Source organism: Mustela lutreola, chromosome 16 (assembly GCF_030435805.1).
Source record: "Mustela lutreola isolate mMusLut2 chromosome 16, mMusLut2.pri, whole genome shotgun sequence".
NCBI classification, from domain to species: Eukaryota; Metazoa; Chordata; class Mammalia; order Carnivora; family Mustelidae; genus Mustela; species Mustela lutreola.
The window spans coordinates 1807087-1828835 of NC_081305.1; the positions used below are offsets into that span (position 1 = coordinate 1807087).

At 63.3% G+C, this 21749-nt stretch overlaps 1 protein-coding gene across 2 annotated transcripts in view; it reads right to left on the reverse strand.

The window, feature by feature from the left end:
• JPH3 (junctophilin 3) overlaps window positions 1-20277 on the reverse strand; it is a 69724-nt gene extending 49447 nt beyond the window's left edge. The window contains exons 1-2 of one of the 2 annotated variants that reach the window (XM_059150778.1): window positions 19405-20277; window positions 14181-14577 (exon numbers count right to left, since the gene is read on the reverse strand). In XM_059150778.1, the coding sequence (XP_059006761.1) occupies window positions 14312-14577; window positions 19405-19786 (648 nt within the window). In that variant the 5' untranslated portion in view covers window positions 19787-20277 and the 3' untranslated portion in view covers window positions 14181-14311. Of the gene's footprint in view, window positions 1-14180; window positions 14578-19404 lie in introns of those variants that run through there. The other variant, XM_059150777.1, reaches the window with a different exon arrangement.
• Window positions 20278-21749: the final 1472 nt, after the last annotated feature.

Consider the following 21749-nt stretch of genomic DNA (forward strand, 5'->3'; position numbering starts at 1 on the left):
GCAGCTCGGGACACACGTGATCTTGGCGCAGGTAGAACGCCGTGAGCGAGGAAGGGAAGGGAGGGACATGGGCAAGAGGGCCCCTCAGCCGTCATCCCGTCCTCACCGCTCTGGCTGCGGAGCCCGAGGCTCCGGTAGGATTCAGACCTCATGGGGGTGCCGCCACGGGGCCCTGCTGCCCGCAGAGGACGCCAGCCTGCTGAGGGCTCGGCCCGGGGCCTGAGCAGGCTGCTGGGGAAAGCTGGAGAAAAGAGGCCAAGCCTCACCGAGGTCAGGGGTCTCCTTGGGACGGAGGGCGCCCTGGGGTCTGAGGGCGCAGAGTTAAAGCAGATTCCAGCGGAGAGCAGCAAGCCCAGCCTTCTCGCTCACACTCACCCTCCTTCCAGCCAGCAGAGGTGTGGGCGGTGCCCCCGGCCTCCCGGGGGCAGGGGGCGGGCACGAGGAGCCACGCAGGCGGGTGGCCGCACCTGAGTGTGCTGGGGGCTCGAAGGCCCGGAACTAGGCTCGAGACCAGCCTCTCCCCGTTCTCGACGTGGGGGTCCGCGGCAGGCGTCCACGCTGACCCTCTACTCCCCACACAGGTCCATTACGGGAAGAGGTTTTGTTTTGTTTTGTTTCTAAATTTAAGCGCAGTTTCAGGATTACAGAAAGATTGAGTGGGAAGCACACAGGCCTTCCAGATGCCCCCGGGCCACCATTTTGTTCCCCTGCATTCATTAGTCCCAGTCAATGGTCCAGGATCGATGCGGACCGAAGGGCAGGGTTGACAGCAGGAGACACGCGGGCCCTTCTGTGGGTCTGCACAAACGCACGTACCCCCACAGAGTCACCCCGCTGCCCTACAAGTCCTGTGTTCCGCCCGGTCCTCTCTCCCTGCAACCCCAGGCAGCCATGGACCCTGGCGCTGTCCCCAGTGCGTTGCCCCGTCCGGCGTCCCAGAACAGGGACGGTGCACGGTGAAGCCTTCCGGGATGGCCTCATGCGTGCGGCCCCAGCCCCAGGGGCGTCCGGCTCCCGGGGGCTTGCGCCGTGCATGGTCGCCCACACCCGGGGGAGGGCAGTCTGCTCCTCCAAGTCTGGGCAGTTGTTAGGTCCGGGGAAGTACTTTTCCAAAATCTCATTTCCGTATAAGGACGGTTCCTTCAAGGATTCTGGTCGCCTCGAAGACGCCCCTCTACCCGTTCCCATCAGCAGGGACGCACCTGGAAACCCCTGCTCGGAAGCCCGGCGGTCAAGAACCACGAGCGCCGTGTCTGAAGGGCATGGGCCGCGGCGGCTTGCTGAGCCGTCATGGTCGAGCGCCACGTGCGGTCGTTCCACATGGGCCCACGGGGTGCGGAGAGACGAGGGCACTTTCCCAAGATCACAGAGCAGGGAGAGCGCGGAGATCCCCCGCTTGGCTCCCTGCAGAGCGGACAGGAACCTCTGACCCCTGACGGCCCCCGTCCTCGGGGGAGGCCCACACTCCGTGAGGTCAGCCGTGCGGTGCAAGTCTGAAGTCGCAGCGGGTCTGCGGACCCCAGCCGGGGCTCCCCATGTCCCTGCCAAGCCGCTCTCCCCAGGGAGACGGACTCTGCTCGCCTCGTCACCCTGACCTCACAGGGGAGGGCGGAGGCTCCTTTCCCCGCCGACAGGAACAGCACAGCCCACACTGCCCAGGGCACACAGTGTGTCTGCGCCACGCCAAGGACTTCTCCGGCTAGGTGCCCAGACTTACTGGGCCAAACTTCTGGCACGGAGGACACAGCTGGGCTAGGACCGTAACCAGGTGTGCCTGATAGAGACCCAGGCCCGGGTTCTGGACAGTTGCCCCCACCACCGTCCGAAAGGCAGGGGAGAAGTCAGCAAGGAGGAACGCGGGCCCCGGAGGAACGCGGGCCCCGGCTCCAGCCGCACACGCGCCCCCAGGCCTGCTGGTTCTCACACCCCCGTGCGCAGAGCCGCTCGCGCAGAGAGGGCTCGTTCTGAGGGCCGGGAATGGTTCGACAGGCTGAGAAGACCTGGCTGTCTCCCCCACCAGCTTCCAGACTGCCATCCTGCCAGGCCTCAGGGAGCGGGGACCACCCGTGCCCCCAGCCCTGACTCCTCCACCCCCCGGAACCGAAGGCCGCACAGAGACGGTGTTACTCCGAATCCCGCCATCCGGGGAACACCTTTCCTGGGTCCATGCTCCCCCTCGGGTCACCTAGTGGGCACGGAGGCTCCACAGCCGCCCGAGGCCCGCAAGGCTAGTCCCTCTGAGGTCAGGGGTTAATGGGAACACGGGCAGGAAATGAGGGATCAGCCCGTCTCAAAAAGGGCCCTCCACCAGAGTGGTCAGAAGTCGGGCAGGTCTGAGCGTGGCCACACGACCCTGGGAAGATTCCTTGACCCCTGAGCCTCACCTGTCTCCATCTGTGAAATGGACACAATGACAAGAGGGCCCCCCCGCCCCACCGTGTGTTTCTTATGGGAAAATTATCGATTGACACTTGGAAAGCGCTTGAGGATGGTGCTGGTCCAAAGCAATCACCGTGTTTAAGTAAAATTCATTAGGAGGCCGTGGTGGTCTGAGGAGTAGGCCAGCAGAGGGTCCGCTGGAGGGCTGTCCGTGCATCATGGCTGCTGGGTCTGTCCTGGGTCTCCTGGGCAGCATCTGCGCCACCTAGGACTTGCTGAAATGCAGATTCCCAGGGCCCCAGCCCCAGTGTGGCAGAGCCCCTGTAGGTGGGCCGGCACCCAGGTGACCGTCCAGGTGACCAGTGCCCCTTGGGGCCGAGAACCCATGTTCTCCCATGAGAAGCACCCGGAGAGTCTGGGAACCGATCGGACTCTCGGCCTGCGCAGAGCACGGACCCGGGGGAGGGGTGGCATCTGGGAGGAGACTGGGCAGGAGCAGCCCCCCATCACTTTCCTGTTTACACCATGTCCTGTGAGAACCAACAGTCTTGTCGCTGGAAAGCCGCCTGCTGGCCAAGCTTCCATCTGGCCTTCAGACGGAAGCCCCTGCCGCTCCCTCTGTGTCGCTTCTCAGGGTTGGGGCATCACACACACACCAGAGGTACACCAGGAGCCCGGCTGAGCGCCCCGCCTTGGGGCCACGAGGTTCTCAACGTGGCTTGCGGTCCATCACCCCATACACGCACCCACGGCCACAGCGGGACACAGGGGCTCCAACCCCCTCAAGGCTGTCACTAAGCCCCCGTAAGACCTCGAGGCCTCAGTTTCCCAAGTTCTGGGCCAGTTCCCAGGGGGCAGGCCTCCCACAAGGCCACTTGGACGCAAGTCGAGCTCCACCACCAGCCATGAGGCTGGACGGGTTACTAACCCTCAGACTCCATGTCCATAAAAGGGGGACCATGGTACCCAACCCCCAGATCTGCAGCAAGACAGGGACTGAACATGGGGACCTTGGGTGACTCGGCCAGAGAGTGAAGGATGGAGCCGCTGAAAGGCCCCACCTTCTGGCCACGGCCCCCAGAGGCCCCTGTATCTGCCACAGCCCCACAGAGCCCCCGATGGCCACGGCCCCCAGAGGCCCCTGTATCTGCCACAGCCCCAAAGAGCCCCCGATGGCCACGGCCCCCAGAGGCCCCTGTATCTGCCACAGCCCCACGGAGCCCCCGATGGCCATGGCCCCACAGAGGCCCCCTGTGCCTGTTATCATCCCAGGGTGAACCCCCAGGTCCCTGCCATCTTCTTGGGGGTGCCCCAGAACTCTGTCACCTTTATGCGGGTTCCCAGAGTCTGCCATCCCAGAGAACAACAGAGGGCTCCTCGGAGGTCGGTGGTCTGGTCACAGGGACTAGCTTGCACGTCAGTGTCATTTCCTCTCCCCAGACCTCTCCCGTAGAGAGCGGATCACGGTCACTGCTTAGCTAGGGGGCTTCCTCTGCCCCCCTCCCCACACCGAAGCCTCCATCTTCTGCAGCACGGGGAGAAGACCCCCCACTCCACGTGACCACACATTCACCTCCGCCTGCGGAGAACCGTCCAGGAGCTGGGCAGAGACCACGCAGAGAGCAAAGAACCTCTTGGATCTGGGATTTAGAGGGACAGAGACACATGACGGGAACATGACCGGCAGGAGGAGGCGGAGAGCAGGGCTTCGGGTGGGGGCCGAGGGGCAGGACTGTGGTGGGGACCACGTGCAGGGGACAGCGAGTGCCCCCCGTGTCCTGCACAGCCGCCATCTCCAGCCCTGTTAGGGTTTTCTCCAAACACAGACTTCGCCACGTCCAGAAAGAAATCCATTCCTCACCCCCTGGAGCGGGGGGTGGTGCTGGTAAGGACTTCTGATCTTCCAGAACATTCTTTTTAAAACTAAGCTGAGTGGAAAGGTACCGTGGTACAGACACTTTGGGAAACAGTCTGGCAGTTCCCCCAACAATGAAACCCGGAGTCACCCATGACCCGGCAGCTCCGTGCTTCGGAGCACCCCCGAGAGAGAAGAAAACGCCCGTCCCAAGACACCTGCGCCCTTCAGCCCGCGGCGGACGGGGGGAGCCGGCGGCGGCCTGTCCGTGCCTGGGACACCGGCAAGTCGTAGAGGGAACAGAGCTCTGGCACGCGTGGCTGCACGCACGGACCGAGGGGGCTGTCAGGGGCTGTGGCGCCTGTACATGAAAGGTCCAGGACGGCAAACCCAGGGACAGAGAGAAGATTCGGTGGCTGTGAAGGGGCGGGGGTTAGGGAGAGGACAGCTGGGTACAGGGTTTCCCTTCTGCGGCCACGAAAGGCCCTAAAGCCGACGGTGGCGAAGTGTAGGACTCTTGACCCACCAGGAATCCCCGACTTGTGCGTCCGCAGCGGGTGTGGCGTGTGCCCGGTGGGGTCTGTCTGCACCGACTCTGTACCCGGCAAAGAGCGGCCCCGGTGGGAGGTGGAGGCAGCCTTCCTGGGGGGCCATCCTTGCCCGTGGGAACGCGCCTCCACGTCCCAGAACCGTCAAGTAACAACCCTCCCCAATCTCGATTCCCGGGCACCCGGGGGGGCTCCCGCTCCGCAGCCCAGGGACCCCCACGGCCTGTGCAGTGTCGAGCGCCCGGGTCAGGATCCCCGTCGGGACACAGAGGGGGACAGTCGGATCTCAGACCTGAGATCCGTTCCCGAGGGACGGTGGGAGGTGGGAGTGGAGGCCCCCAGTCTGGGGTGTGCAGACCCTCAGGGGCTCCATGGATGGACCCGGGGCGTGGGCAGAAGGAATGCACATCCTTTCTTCGCTAGCCTCGACCCGAGGTGTAGACGGGCAGCAAAGCACGGCAGTCGGTCGTCAAAGCTGTGCTTCTGTCAGCGACGGAAACAGCACCGAGAGCAGCTGCCAACGTCCTGGGGTAGCGCTACCCCCCGGCCAGCCCCCCAGAGCAGGGCCCGACAGTTCGGGACGAACCTCACACCTATCCTGCTGGATGCTAGCGTGGCCGGCCAAGGGTGGCCCAGGCCAAGGACACACAGGGCTCCGGTCCCTGCCTGCCCCTGCGACCCCCATGAACACCAGCTCCAAGTCCGTGCCGGGCCTGAGGAGGCGCAGCCAGCAGTGTGTCCTTGTGCCCCCGGGACGCTGCTGCTCAGAGCAAAGAGGGATACGGGGGGCTGCACAGGCATCTCCGGACAGAGCAGCTCCGAGGGGAGACCGGGAGAGCAGAGGGAGGGGCAGCAGGGGCCCGGCCGGCCGGCGGCCAGCACACAGCCCTTCACCTACACCCCCGTGATGACTCCTTCCGGACGCCTGTCCCAGTCCAGGAGGACAGGCCCTGGACGTTGGGTTTTCCTGAAACTCCTTCCTCAGCCACCAGCCAGAGTCCCTGAGGCTACCAGAGGAAGAGCAGAGTGAACCCCGCAAAGCCCGGCCCCACGCTCAGACCCGCACCGATCCACCCCTGCAAAACCCGGCCCTACCACAGGCTAGACGCCTCCCCCCTCCAGGGTTCCCGCAGGAATTCCTGCATCGAGGAATAAACCAGACCTTCCCACCTCAGGGCGGACGCACTCCTGGGTGCCCCGGCTGGAGGGCCTCGACACCCCCGAGGGGGTTCTGGATGTTTCTACAGGAGCTCCTCCGGCCGCCGTGGGTGGAGGGGAAGGCCTGCAGGCAGGGGTCTGCCGGCCCTCCTGAGGGGCAGCAGCGTAGGAGGGCACTTGGAAGCCCTGGTGCTGACCCCTGCGGCCTCTCGGTCTCTCTCCCCATCTCTGTCTCTCTCCCCATCTCTGTCTCTGTCTCCCTCTGTCTCCCCATCTCTGTCTCTCTCCCCATCTCTGTCTCTCTCCCCATCTCTGTCTCTGTCTCCCCATCTCTGTCTCTCTCCCCATCTCTGTCTCTCTCTCCATCTCTGTCTCTCTCCCCATCTCTGTCTCTCTCCCCCTCTCCTGGTCTCTCCTGCCTTCCCTTCCTCCTCCCCGTCTGTCCGCTAACGTCCGCCGCACCCCCGACCGGCGCACTCCTGCCCGCCTCTCGCCCCAGCCCCGGCCTCCGGCTGACAGGACACTCCGCGCTGGTGGACACTTCGTGGCCACGGTCTCCAGGGCCGCATCCAGCCCCAAGGAAACCTTGACCTCCGCTGTCTTCCTGCCGCACTCTCTCCGGGATCCACAGCTCACTTCCTCCAGATGGAGCCCTGCCCCGCAGACACAGCCGCTCGGCCCCACGCTGTCCGGGTGGCGTGGCATGCAGGAGAGCAACCAGGCCAGGCCCTCCGTCCCCAGCGGGTTTACAGGTTTCCAGGGTTTGGGCTCTGGGCAGACCCAAAGGGTTAGGCTGCAGCCTCCATGGCCAGGGACGGCCCAAAGCCTCGACACGGGGCTGCAGGACACGGCCACGCTGGCTCCCCGCGCTCCTCGGCCCGCGCATGCTTACAAACCCTCCTCCTGGAGCACCGGGGACCCCCCCAGCCTGCCCACCTCTCCCCACCATCTCCGGGGGAAAGCCCTTCCCCCGCAGGCTGTCTCACACCTGCTGTCTCTCCTGTCTCCCCGGCCCCGTTCCTTCCATCCCGTCAGCAGGAACGGGGAGTCATGTAACACATGTACGGGCACGGTCCCCTCGTGCCGGAGCCGGCTCATGGCCAGGCACACAGTCAGCGCTCACTAAACACCCGCGGGCAGACACCGCGGCTGTTCTCCCCGGCGGGGGAAGCAGACCCCTCCGAGCCCCCACGGCACGGCCCGCACAGCATCCCGACCGCCTCGCCCATAGGCGGTGGTCCTACGTCCATCAAGTCAACATCAGCTGAAGCCCTACTGTGTGCCTGGTGCCACGCTCGGTGTTCTGGGGCAAGACAAAGGCATCGAGCTTATTTCAAGGAATCCACTGTGCCCTGGGGCAGGCAGCGGCCACACGGGATCCCGGCGGAGGGGTCAAGCGCTGGACATCAAGTCACTGTTTACAATGTATTTTTTAAAAATTGACAACTCAACTACAGAAAATCAAATAACCCAACTTTAAAGCGGGCAAGGACCTGAACAGATACGTCTCCAAAGACATGCGCGCGGCCCACGGACACGTGGACAGACCGGCCTGGCCAGTCCTCAGGGAGACGCCCGTCCACACCAAGTGTCTAGGCCCAGCCGCTCCCGAGACAGAAAGCAGGTCAGGGTGGCCCAGGGCGGGACTCAGCGCAGGCGGGGTCTCTTTCTCAGGGGAGAAAAATGTTCTAAAATTAGGGGGTGACAGACTAGACACCGCTGAAGTGTATACTTCCGCAGGCAACCTTTGTGACCGGTCACTTGTACCTGCACAAGGATGATATCAAATCCATGTCACTGCACGACTGTCTGTCCCCTCCTGGTGCCGGCGCGACACGGAGCCACCTGTCCGGGACAGGAAGCCCAAGGGGGTGACCAGGGGACGCGCAGAAACCTTTGCCTGCGGGACCCTCCCGCGGGGCTCGGGACCTATGTCGTGCAATTCCCTTGCTGCTGTCCAAGGGGCGTGGGCAGGTCCCCGCGTCCCCCAACCGTGGCCTCCTCGTCTTCGAAGGGGCACAGCCGCCTGCTCCTGGCCTCGTGGCGTGCAGGGATGGTCAGGAGGCCTCCCGGACGAGAAGGGGGGACCCGGGGCTGAACCCCGGGCCGTCTTTGTCTCTGCTGTCTTCCCTGCCTCAACCCCAGGAGCGCCCTCCCCTCCGCCTGCCTGACTACGTCCACCGCCCGGTCACCCTCCCTCTCCCCCCCAATTCTGAGTCCTGGAGCTTCTTCCCTTCAGTCTGGGCCCTCCCGACTTCGTGCCGCCTCCCCGTGGACGGTGCCCCCACCTGGATCAGAGCCGCCTTCTCTCTGCGCACTCCACCCTCACCCTCCAGGCTCTCCCACCGCACACCCCCCCGCCCTCGGAGCCCCCTCTGAAACAGGAGGTCGGCCCTGACCTGGGAGCTGGCTGTCCCGGCTCCGCCCGCCTGCGCAGCCCACCGCCAACCCTCAGGGCGCTGTGTCTCCCCGACGCACTGCCCCGCCCAGACCCGGGCCATCATCTCCCCTCCCCCGACAGCAGCGCCCTCCCAGGGGTCCCCAGCTTCCACCCTGGCCCCCAATTCCATCCCCACCCAACAACCAACGTGATGACCCAAACACACACACACACGGCAACGGTCCAACAGCCACGCTCCTCGGCGTGTCTCCCAGGGACACGAAGGCTCACGTTCACCTAACGGCCTCTCCGTGCAAGTCTGCAGGGGTGGGACTCATCGCAGCCTCTCGACGGCTCGTGGTCTTTGATGGCACGTGGTCACACAAGCCGCGGTCCATGCACACGCACACCGCAGGACCCTGGTCTGCAGCAGGGAAAAGGGACGGAGTGTGGAAGCACACGCGACCTGGGTGGCTCTCCAGAGAACCAGAGGGAGCGAAAAAAGCCCGTCCCGAAAGGTGGCACCCCGTACGATCCCATGGATAGAACATTCTGGAAATGAGAGAGCGCCAGGAGGGAGAGCAGCGGAGCGGGTGTGGGGGAGGGGAGCGAGCGCGCGTGGCTGGGCAGGGCGGCTGGGGCTCCCCGCTGATGGCACGCTCTGTGTCTCCGTGGACAGCCCCGCCGCAGCCCGTGCGGTCCTTACGTCAGGGCTTCCTGCGGGGAGACTGCCTGGAGAGCGCAGGGGAGGCCTCCGCGTGTGTCACCGCCGCGGGTGAGTCTACAAGCAGCTCGGAATTCAAACTCAATCACAAGAACACGAACACCAGCCGACGAGGCTGCCGCGCTTGAATCCTTCTGTGCCTGCCCTCCGGGGGCCGGGAAGCTGCGCTCAGACCCACACCCCCTCGAGCTCACCCTCTGGCCTCTAACGAGCCACACCGGCTCCGGCCTCCTCGGGGCCTCCGCGCGCCCTTTCTCCTGCTCTCCGCGCCGCTGGCCGTCCTCTGGTCCACGCATCGGCCAACCAGGATCTCTGCAGCTCTCCATGCTGCGGGTCTCAGGGAGGGACCACCAGTCTCTGCCACGCACACCACCGCCCCCCTCCCCAGCCTCCAATCCACCTTGAAGGGACCCTCCCAGGAGCAGGTGTGCCCAGAGGGCTCGGAGGCTCCGAGGGTCTGGTCTCCCCACACTAGCCTCATCGAAAAGCATCCAGCTCTTGCCTTTGCTCCCCAGAGCAAGCCACAGACAGCCGGGCCTTTGAACTCACCAGGAAGCAAGCAAACAGCGGGGCGGGTCGGGGGGGCACAGAAATGTCGTGCACGGCCCCCAGAGGGGCAGCGGGGCACCAGCTCACAGCCCCTCACCTTGGCGTCTGCTACCAGCCTCTGAGAGAGCCGGCACTGGTCTGCAGTGTGTGCCTCCCATGGAGGCCCCTGCCCGAGCCTCCCTTAGGACTTGAAACTCTCCCCACAGGAAATCCCTCCCGGGCTCCCTACAGTGAGACCACCCCTCTGCCACCTTCGGGGGTCTCCGAAGGGGTCTCTTTTCCACTTAATGGTCCTCACCTGAGGCAGAGGCCAACAGGGAGGGACAGGAGCTTCTCAGGTGTGGGCCCCAGGGTCCCTGCCCCAGACAGCCCCGGAGGCGTGCCCTCTGCTAGATTCCCTGGGGAGCCTGTCCCGCAAGCCCATGGTGGGAGGTCAGGAGCAGACCACGAGCAGAACACGGGCCTCAGTTTTCCCCTCCAGAATGGGGGAGACCTGCCTTCCGCCCAGAACGACGGAGCGGAAGAAGGCACCGGCAGCTCCCAGCTCGTGGCCAGATGCTCGCTGAGGCTCGAGTGTTGCTGGACTGGTGGGGAGCACGAGGATGAAGAAGTTTTGAGGGTCAAATGCGGTCTGGGGGGGCAGACCGGGGAGTCCTGTGGGAGCAGCTGAGGGCCCTGCGGCCTCGACGCGGGGAGGGCTGCGTTCAGAGGAGGAAGGGAAGGCGGGGCCCTTGCTCCGGACGCATGGGCTGTAGGAGGCCGCTGGCTCCCGCCTCCTCTCGTTTCCCACTTGCTGCGCACCGCGAGCCTGGGCCGCCGTGGAGAATGGGACGGTTCCTATCCTGGGGTCCACGGACAAGTCTTGGGGAGTCTGTGAACACCCACAGGTACCCACAAAATGTCTCACGTGTGCAGGAACCTGCATATTCCTGGGAGAGGACCCGCGGCTCCCCTCACTCTCGGAGGAGCCTGGAAGAAACCATGAGTTTACGCACTGCCACGGAAAGCCCGGCTTCGGGAGGCCAGGCCCCCCTCCCCTGCCTCTCCGTTACTACCAGACCTGGGCACCTCCCTGGTCCTCTGCTGCCTCAACTGTACAGCAAGGGGGTGGCCAAGACCAGTGTCCACCAGGCGGAGCCCCTGCCCCCCCCCCCCGGGTGCTGCAGACGGCACTAGGCCGGCCCCACAGCCCAGCAGCCCCATGGCCTCGCCAAGCCGCCCCAGGCTGTGAGCACAAGCCTCAGACGTGGGAGAGCGGGCCTCCCCGAAGCACAGCTTTAAGGACCCAAAGGAACAAGGTCCACGGCAAAGCGCGCCGGCCAGAACCCGGAACGAGGCAGACGTTCGTTCGCACGCGGTCGTGTCCTCGCCCTGACCCCAGGGCCCTCACACAGACACAGGCCGTGTGGGATCCCGAGAGACTGCTCTGGATCTTGGGGGGCCGTAAACCCGGGGGCCGGCGCCCTGTAAGGAAGGCGGAGGCAGAGGCAGAGGCAAGGAGGCGCCGCGCACACAGCAGCTCTCCCTGCCGGGCATCGGCACGTGCTGGGGAGTCTGCAAGGCTGCTGGACTCTAAATGAAGCCCAGCACCTCCTCCAGGAGCCCCCAGACCCGGCGTTTGAAGAACCGTCCAGAGCAGCGGCTCAGCCCCGTCGGCTTGTATCAGGGACCCGGGTCAGGGGCCGCCCTGCCTTCCAGCCGTGTCTTCCGAGCCAGTCTCCCAGCGACGCCCCCGGAGAGTCGCCCTTCGCCTCAGCTCTACATCAGGATCACCGGGACAGTTGCTGAAGAATCCCGATGCCCAGGCTGCACCCGGACCAGCTCAGTCAGCGTCTCCGGGTGGGACCCGGGCATCAGCATTTCCCAACGCAGCCAGACGACTCCACGGGGTGCCGAGGTTGGGACTAGTGCACTAGGTCCTCCATTCGAGCCACCCGGACATCTCGCAAACGTGGGCTTCCGGCCCTGGAGGCCCCTGGGCTGGGGCTGAGGGCACGGTGCTGGGATTCTGCACGTCTAACGGTCTCCCTGGGGAACCAGCCTCAGTGGCTCTGCTGTACGGCTGGCATTAAGAAGCCCCACACTTGGGCGCCCGGGTGGCTCAGTTTGTTGGACGACTGCCTTCTGCTCAGGTCATGATCCCGGAGTCCCGGGATCGAGTCCCGTCGGGTTCCCAGCTCCATGGGGAGTCTGCTTCTCCCTCTGACCTCCTTCCCTCTCATGCTTTCTCGTGCTCTCTCTCAAAGATATAAATAAAATCTTTAAAAAAAAAAAAAAAGGAAGCACCAGCCTTATAGCCACTCTGGAAGACAGTACGGAGGTTCCTTAGAAAGTTGAAAATAGAACTACCCTACGGCCCAGCAATTGTGCTACAAGATACTTAACCCAAAGGATACAAACACAGTGACCCGAAGGGGCACGTGCACCCCAGTGTTTACAGCAGCGATGTCCACAGCAGCCAAACTGTGCAAAGAGCCCAGATGTCCATCAGCAGACGGATGGCTCAAGAAGATGTGGCCCATATAGACCATGGAAAACCACGCAGCCATCAGAAAGGAAGAAATCTTGCCATTTGCAAGGACGTGGTTGCAACTAGAGGCTATTATGCTGCGTGAAGTCAATCCTCATGATCTCACTCATGTGTGCAATTTAAGAGACAAGACAGACGAACACAGGGGAAGGGAGGGAAAAATAAGAGGAAATCATAAGAGACTCTTAACTCCAGGAATAGGAGACTCTTAACTCCAGGAAACTAACCGAGGGCAGGTGGGGGGTGGGGGGATGGGCACTCAGGAGGGCGCGGGACGCATGAGCACTGGGCCTTCCACGCAGCTGATGAGTCACGAAACTAACTCAAACTAATAAAACACCCTGTGTTAATTAACCGAATTTGAAAACAAAGAAAAAAGAAGCCCCAGCCCAGAGCCATGCTTCTAGAGGGGGGGTCCCCAGGCCAGCCGCAGTGGCGCCAACTGAAACGTGTTGGAAATGCACATTATCAGGCAGGATCTCAGGCCAGAAACTCAAGGGAGAGACCAGCAAATGTGCTTTCGGCACCTTCCAGGCGATTCTGACGCACAGTGAAGTTTGCAAAGCACTGACCTCGAGGAACGACAGTGGGGGCCAGCATCCTGCCCAACCCCTGCTCCCCCAGGGGCACAGAGGACCCTGGGTCCTTCCCGAGGCCTCCAGGAGCACCAGGGAGACCTCCGGACACCCAGGAAGGTGGGGGCCAGCCCACGGAAAGAGTATTATGACTCCACTACGAGGACACGCCTCCTGCAGAGTCAGCACCCCAGTCTCAGAGCCTAGACCCCAACCCGCCATGGTTTAGCCTGAGCCCAGTGGTCCCCCTCCCCTGGGATGCCCTTCTGTGGCTCTCAGGGACACACGCAACCCCCTTCCTTTCTCAGACCCCTCCCTCCCCTGCGGTGGTTCCCCCAGAGTCCCCAAACTCTGGCGTGAGAAACCCCTTGGTTATTTTACACATTTTAGTTACACTTCCAGACTTTTTGGTAGAAGTCACGTCATCTCGTGTCTTCGACATCGCTGCTAACTACCTACCGTATTCCTCGTGCTAGCAACTGAATGTCTGTGAGCGTCGGGCCCTAGGCATGGGATTCGTGCCCGATATAGGAGACCCCGAGGGCTCCTCCGGCCCTTTTCCCCACGTGAGGACACAGGGAGGCTGGCAGTCTGCACCCCAGAAACAGGCCCTCACCAAACACCAACCTGCCCGCCCCTTGATCTCGAATTTCCCAGCCCCCGGAGCTAGGAGAGACACACACGGCTGGTTAGAAGCCTCCCGTCTCTAGGGTTCTGGGACAGCCGCCTCAACGGATGAAGGCGCAGGAGGGTCAGCAAGGAACCCCAGGTCGACTTCCTAAAGGCCGCCCTGGGCTCTGTGGCTTTCCCCCTCCAGCCTAGCAGAGGGTTCAGGAAATGCATCTCGGCGACTGGACTAGTCACGCCAGAGCAGCCGTAAGAGCAAAGAGAGTTACAAAGCCGGTAGAGGAACGGCCGCTTGTTTTTCGGCTTCTTCCCAGCGCTTTGCCGCGAACGCTTTCCACAGTGCTCCCGCCGCGTCCTCTGGCCACAACGGCACCGCGCGCTCGGGACGTCAGCACACTGTCGGAACAGGTCCCCTTTGTTCTATGCCATCCACCTCGCTCACGGGAACGATGGCAGAGCGTCTTACGAGTAAGGACGGAGCCAGGAGCAAAGCGAAACCCACTGGGGACCTGTCACGGCGACGCTGTCAGAGAAGAGGGAGCGAGGCTGGCCCCACTAAAGGACAGTCTCAGGGAAAGCTCTTTTAGCTCCCCATGCCCGCTGCAGGGGCTTGCAGTGAGGCGACATGCGGCGAGATGGTGGGGAGGCGCGGCCTTGGTTCATTCCGCAAACAGCATGCCGGTGCCACCACAGGCCCTGCACGCCCGGCAGGGACCGGCACAGACCCGTGCCTCCCCACAAGAGGCTCACGCTCCAGCAGAGCCTTCTGTGATGGGGGACGTGTTCTATCTCTACACCATCCACGCGTCCCATGTGGCCATCGAGCCCCTGAAATACGGCTAGTGAGAGGCAAACTCTGATTATCTATGTTTTATTTCCTCGAAATTCATTCAGATTCAAATTGGAAAGGCCACGTGTGGCCAGCAGCCACGGGTGGGTCTAGAGGAGGAACCCACGGGTTCTGACGTGAGGAGGAAGGTGGCCTCTCATTGGCTGTCACAGGCAGCGTCATTCCCTCGCCAGCCTCGGCATAGCCCCTGCACGCCCCGCGAGCACAGAGGCGCACCCAACCTGAGACGGGCAGGGACAGAAAAACTTCTCATGGCCGAGGGTACTGGATGGGTCAGAGCCAGGTGGGGGTCACTGGCCAGGAAGGTCTTGGCTACAAGGGGTTGTCCGGAGAGAAGGAAGCGGAGCCAGCCGGGGGTGTGGCGCTCTCCACGGTGCTGAAGGGACCCGCCGCTCCTCTGTCCTAAAGGAAGACACAGAGAGTCCAAGAGAACCCCTGGTGGGACGCACAGAGCCAGTCGGAGGCAAAGCCAGGACCCAGGGCGGCGCTCACCCACCCACCGTGTGCCCCGCAGGAGGCAGGAGACCCTAAACTGGGGCAGTGGCTGATCTAAGAGGGGTGACCACGGTGGGAAGTCCAAACAAACATCGTCCCCTCGAGATCCCACGGACCCACACGTCTTTTGTCACTGTGACGCTGGGCTGGCGACCCTGTCAGCTCAGAGACCACGGCCACTTGACTGTGGAGTTGTGCAGGCCTGGGGGAGAGCGAAGAGGCCAGTGAGCCTCCAGGAACAGCAGCAGAGCTTCCTGGCTTTCCCCCAGCAGCCACCGGCACTCTCTGTCTTCTGGGCCGTGCCCCCTCTTCCCTCGGTCAGCTGGGAGGACTGTCGCCGTCAGCCAGGGCTTCTCGCGAACTCCGCGGCAGCGGCAGGGCTATTTCCGGAGGGTGCTGACCCTCCTCACCAGCGTGCGGTGGGGCTCCTGATCTAAAGCACCCACTTCGCTCCAGGGCTGTGTTGGGTGAGGGGCGCGTGCGGTAACACTCTTTCTCAGCTATTATTGGCAACAAAGAACTAGTTATGTGCTTTTTCTTCTTCCTTTCACCTCCTGGAGCCTCTTCCCCTGCCAAAGTGGCTGAACCAGAATCTGTGAGGACAGGCTTTTATCTCTGGCGGCTGAGAGCTGCTTTTGTTTCTGAAACGAATCCCCAGTGGCCTACGTCGCCCGTGGCCCATGTCCGTGAACCTGCTTCCTTCCTTCCTAACCTGGGCATTTGGATTTCTTTCTTTCTTTCTTTCTTTCTTTCTTTTTTTAAAGTTTGTTTTCGCATATTCATGGTCTGGTATCAAAAATAAGCCCCCTGGCCCTTTATTTTGTTTGGATGAGGGCTGCTTCCCCAGCAACAGGGGCACGGAGGGTATAAACTCCTGTTTAAAGTGGAAACAACGCATCACTGCCCCTCTGCAACCTGAGCCCTCCTGGAAGGCTGGCGCTCTCCCTTCCCAGGGATTCCTGCTTCTGGGGAGCAGGCGCACTGGGAGGGATCTGGAGGGTACACGTGGCTGTGTTTTGGGGGACGGGGTGGAAACATCTCTGGGTGACAGGTGTATTGTGCGTGTGTGTGCGCACAGGCGCAGAGGGCCTGGAATTTTAACCGTGGGCGTGTGTGATTTGTGTGGGCCGAGGGATCTGGGCCAGTGAACGGAATCTGCATTTGAGGGGGGAGGCCTGGTGTGTGAGATGACTCACATCTCTCAGGCTGTGGGAGGGTTTATTCGTGGGGGGAACGCTGGTCCCAGGGGGCCCTGCAGACATGGCCACAGGAGGAACTGTTTACCTGTCTGGCCGAGCTCAGGGCTCCGGCGCACGCAGAAGGGGACGCGCGCACCCGGGCGGGACGGAGGAGACACCTGGGAGCTCAGCTGTGCCTCTGCCGACAGCTCCAGGCTGCTGCACCCGGAGGGGAAGCGGGGTGCGGAGGAAGAGGAAGGAACGAGGAGGTAGTTTTGCACAAGGGAGTTTGAGAACGTGTGCCACACAAAAGCAGGGGTTCTGGAATCACTGTCCTGAGCGCGAATCCTGGTGCTGCCCAACAACCCACCAGCTGAGCCGTCTGCCCTCTCCGAGCCTCTGCTGCCCAGTGTGGGACAGGAGGGAAGGAGGAAACCAACCCCGCAGAGGAATTACGGCTAGAATGCATGCAAACACTCGCCCCACGTCCGGCACGCGTTCAGCATTTAACGTTGCCCTTTAGCATCATTATGACCGCGACCACACCTGGCTATTGGTTCAGCCATGACCATGATAAGTGGCACTCGCTCCAGGTGTCGTGTGAGAGCATTAGAGCGATACGTGGCCACAAGAGCTTACTGTAAGCCCAGCACAGCCGTGCACACACCTCAATCAATCTCCACTTACTTTACGGATCTTATCAGCCCTTTGTAGGCACCACGAGACAAAAGCTCAGAGATGTTAAGGAACTCGCCCAAGGTCACACAGCAGAACAGCTGCAACTACAGCATGTGCTCCACCCGCCCCGCATCCCAAGGGCCTCACCATCTCCAAGGGGTCCCCCGGCAGACCGACCAACTGTGGAAATCACTTGGCTCACTTCGGTAGAAAACGCCTGCCTTGCACTTGCGGGAGGATGAACCCCGGAGGAGGAGGGGTTGGCAGAAGGGGCCCCAGTTGAAATGGAGTCCATTCCAATTCCAGCCAAATGTAGGATACATTTGCCGTTTGTGCATTATTCATGAAAATCGCTGTTTCCCAAAGTCAGCAGTGGGAGCTGGGCTGGAGTTCAGGAGCTGTGCTGATGTCTGCCCCATGTTCCCATCCCTCGTGCAAAGGAAAAGTCGGACTGGAGTCAGGACGACGAACTCGTTAAGGCTCCGCCTGCCCTTCCTGGGCATGAGGTGCCACGCCCACCCGCCAACCGGGGAGAAGGCAGCCAGAACCACGCCGCAACACCCCCCTTGGGCTCTGCTTGCCTGATGCACTGCTGGAGGGCAAGTCACTTCCTTCCTGGTGAGAAGCATGGACCATGCTGCAGAAAGGTGGCCCCTTTCTGACCAGATGTCTGGTCTGATCATCCCAATTTTCCGTCATGCCACGTGGCCAACCAAGAGGGAGCCGCCGGCCCGGGCGCCCTGCTACCTGGCTGGCCTACAGGTGCTGTGATGTGGGAAATCGGGGCTGCACTCGGGACAAACCAACGTTCCCACCAGGACTCTGCCACTACAGGCTGGGGGCTCCGGCCTCCTCTGCACACTGGACCTGACCCCCGCCCGCACCATGGGAGGACCTAAGTGAGGAGCTTTAGGGAGCAGAACCCTATGCAGCCACTTGGATGGGAGACAGAGACCCAAGAACACTGATCCACGTCAGGAAGCATCAGACCCTAAACTCATGGGCAGCTGCCGAATCAGAGCCTGTCTTCCCCCAGTGAGCACAGAGGAGATTACTACCCTTCCCTCTGAAATGAAGCTGAGGACCAGGACTTCTGTCTGCTCTGCTCACCGCTGGTTTCCAGAGCCCAGAGCACCTGCCCATAGCAGTATCTGTTGAATGAAGGACGGATTTCTGCAGGCCGCCCAAGAGGTTCGGGGAAAATGGGCAGCCTGGAGGGCTAGCTCGCACTCTTAGCTATTCTGGGGAGATCCACAGAGACAGGGCCTGGCTCCTCTCCTCAGGCTCCCACAGGAGGCCGCAAAGCTGCTTTCCTGGCTCAGGCACAGCTGGGAACACCTCTGGAGAGACAGATCCTCAGAGTCGCACGGCCAGAGCCCCCAGGGGGACAACTACCCCTAGGCTCCCAAAAAGCCCAGCTGGGAGCGCCCGGCTGCTGAGCCACCCACCTCGGCCACCCACATCTGCTGCCCGAGCCTCGCCGCGCGCGCGCACACACTCCTGCACGCACACACGGCCTGAAACCCAGAGAGGGCTGTCTGCTCAGTCCAGCCCCTGCGCCCCAGGGTCACGGATGCTCTCCAACCTGCTCCATGAAAACAACGAGAGCACAGAAGAGGCCGCCTGGGACAAGGCTGGGCACGGCTTTGACAGGCAGGAGCATTATATAATTAACTGCCCCCCCACGCCTCCTCCCCTTTGAGTAGTAATGAACCCTGCCTCTCGGTTGCATAAGCCAAAATAATAATTACTCTCCAGCCCTCCGTCAGTCCTGGATGTGGCCGGGGAGCAGGTGTTCGGTGCCTGCTTCATGAGACGCTAAGGCGGCAGGCAGGGAGAAGACCACACGTACGTTCACGATTTCCATGCCCGGCAGAAGCACACGAGTCAGTTCCGTGCCCCACGCCTTCCCCAGGCATCCATGCCTGAGAAATTACCCAGAGGGAAGCACGGAGCCACTCTGGGGATAAGCTCCCGGATGGGGGAAGGGGGCATCTGGAGAGCCGGCTTGTTTGGGGTCTAGCTTCCAGGAACAGTAAACACTCCACGCCTCGGACACTGGCGTGTCCGGGACAAGGGGGAAGCTGCACAGCCGGCCAGGGCTCTGTGCACAGAACCCATCTTGCAGCCAGGGCAGGCGGACAGACTCAGCCCTGGATGTGGCGGCTGGAACGGAGGCACAGAGCATTCCCTGAACTACCGTGAAAATGATTCAGCCACTGGAAGGCAAGATTCCTGGGCTCTCGCTAACAGATGGGCCTCCCCTCCCTCCAGCAGCCTCTCTGGCTGTGCTAGCCGCGTCCAACCACCTAGAAGTTTATTGCCGTGTTGTGTTGCTCTGGGTTTGTGTCCCTCTCCCAATCGCTCCCTTTCCATTGGCTTGGGTTGATCAGGACTAAGGGAGGCCTTTCGGCACGGCAGCAAAACAAGGAACAGAGCTGGGGCCTGACTCCTGGCGGCCTGGCACCACGGAGCTCTACCAACAAGGGCAAGGGGCCGTCTCCCTGCTCCCCTCTGCCCTTGGTGGGTCCCAGATGAGGCCCTGGGCGCAGGGCCCAGTCTGGCCTTTCCAGCAGGTCTCTGGCCTGCGCTTGGCTCATGCACTAACAGTCTCTGGTCTCAGCCCTGTGGTTCTGGGCCTGGTTCTGTGCCTGGAAAGCCCCCAACACCCTTCAGCTGGTACGGGGGTGCTGTCCCCCACCAGGCAGTGGGGCAACCTGTAGCCAGGGCAACTATGGCTTCCAGGAAGCCCCAGGAGATGCTCCAGGTGCACAGGGCCCCACTGAAGGGAGAAGCTCAACTTCCCCAGAGGTAAACATAAGAGGCAAGAGAAGCCGGCTCCCCCGCCCGCGCCCAGCCCGCCCGCGGCGGCACCTACCTCCATCGGAGTAGGTCTCCGTGCCGTATCCGTCCTGCAGCCCGTTGCTCCAGGTGCCTTCGTACTTGGCCCCGTTGCCCGTGCACTCCCGCACCCCGTAGCGCCCCTTGAATCCGTGCGTCCACTCGCCCTTGTACACCCACTTCCCCTTGCTCTCCAGGCCGATGCCGTGGCGCTTGCCCTGCGCCCAAGTGCCCTGGTACGTGTTGCCGCTGGGCCAGGTGTAGACGCCCAGCACCTCGAAGCCGTGGCTCCACGAGCCGGTGTATTCGCCCTGGCCCTTGGGGCCGGTGCAGACGCCATGGCCGTGCGCCTTGCCGTCGGCCCAGCCGCCACAGTAGGACCCTCCGTCGTCAAAATTAAACCTACCCCCACTGGACATGCATGTAACTCGGTTTGCAAATCCCGCAAACGGTGAAAAAAAACAAAAAAAAAAAACAAAAAAAAACACAAGGCGATCAACAAACCGGGTTCTTGGTTGGCTGGCTGGCTGGTTTGGTTTTGCCTTTTTTTTTTTTTTTTTAAGGAAGAATGGAGAAAGCGAAAAACACGGCGAGCGGGTCCCGGGCGGCGGCGGCCGCGGCGCGGCTCCGGCGGAATCCAAGTCAACCGGGGGCGATTATTCGTTCCGAGCTGCGCCGCGGAGCCTGGCCAGCGTCTCGCGCTCCCGCTGGAGACAGGACCGGAGGGGAGGAGGGAGGGGGAGGGGAGGGGAGGGGGAGGGAGGGGGCAGGAGCAGGAGCGTCTGGTGCAAACGCTCCACCTCAGCGGCAAGTGCCCCTCGGAGGCGAGCCCGCCGGGCTTGGCCGCGCAGGCCGGGGCGGGGACGGCGGCCGGCTCAGGCCCGGGGCGCAGCCCCCCACCTGCGGCTGCCGCGCTGCGGGCGCCCGAGGGCGGCGGCGGGGCCCGCGGGCGGCGGCGGCACGGGCGGCGGCGCGGGCGGCTGCACCATATTGGGGGCCGCGGGCCGGGCCGGGCGGCGGCGGCAGCAGCAATGCGGCGGGGCGGGCGGGCGGCGGCGGCGGCGGCGGCGGCGGCGTGCGCTCGGGGCCCGGCTCGCGCACTCGGGCCGGCGCGGCGCGCGCCCGCACCCCACCCGCGCCCCCGACCCGCGCGCCCCCGACCCGCGCCCCGCCCGCGCCCCCCTCCCCGATCGGCTCCCCGCCAGCGCCCGCGCGCCCCCGACCCGGGCCCCGGCCTCGCGCGTCCCCCTGCGCGCCCCCGACCCGACCCTCCGCTCGCGCACCGCCCCACCCGCCCCCGACCCGGTCCTCTGCGTGCGCGACTCCCACCCGCTCGCCCCCGCACGGGCTTCCCGCACGCCCGCCCCACCTCGACCCGCGCGCGCCTGAGCCGGCCCCCTGCCCCGGGCGCGCGGGCAGTCTGGAGAGGGGCGCTGCCCCGCCGGGCCGGAGGGCGCAGGACAGCGGCGGGGACCCCGGGCGCCCGCCCTCCCGCACCCCTCGGCCGGCGCTCCCCTCGCCGGGCTCCCCCCTCAATGGGGCAGGCCTGGAAATAGGGGTCCAGACAGGTCGCCCCAGCCCCCCCTTTCCCGGGACTTGGATTTAAAGGGACAGGAACTGCGTAACGGGAAGGCGCCCAGCACCCAAGGCGCTCTCCTCCCCCTCCCGGGAGCGAGCCTGGAGGTGAAGCCTGGCAGAGCAGGCCCCGGGGCGTTCGGGGCACCCCTCGCTCCCACCCTGCGCCTCGCCCCTGGCTCCTGGCTCCTGTCTGCGACACCTGTCCCTGGCTGGACTGGAGAGGCTCTTGGCAGACCACAGGTGGTTTTCCCTAAGACAAATAATCCATCCGTCTTCCTTATGGGCAGCTTTGGCTCCACATGCTGCAGGAAGGGGGACAACCGCCCCAGAAAACATGTAGTTGGTGAATGTCCTCTCCCCATAAATCAATAGGAAGTCCGGCCACATGTACATGTCCTGGCATAAAGATACCCAAATGCCATCCCTTCCCTGCGCCCTGACCAACAGGTAGCCCCCAACTCCGGGAGCGGTTGCGCTTTGGGGGAGCAAAGTGGGATGGTCACCAGGGCGTTACTAGGTCTTTCTCCATATACTCCCCCTACCCCACCCCCAAGTGATGATGTCTGGTTCCTGGATCCAAGTATCCTGGGACCAATTTAAAATGCATTTCCTGGGCCATAAATCCGCAGACAGGAGCCTGGTTCTCAGCTCTCCCGGAACGGCCGTGCTGCGGGGGGGGGGGGGGGGGGGGGGACTGCACAGGGTCGCGGCTGATTGCAGTGCCAGCCTGGGACTCCGCGGTCAGGGAGACAGGAATTGCAAGCCAGGTAGACAGCCTGACATTTAACCCCAATTAACCGGAAG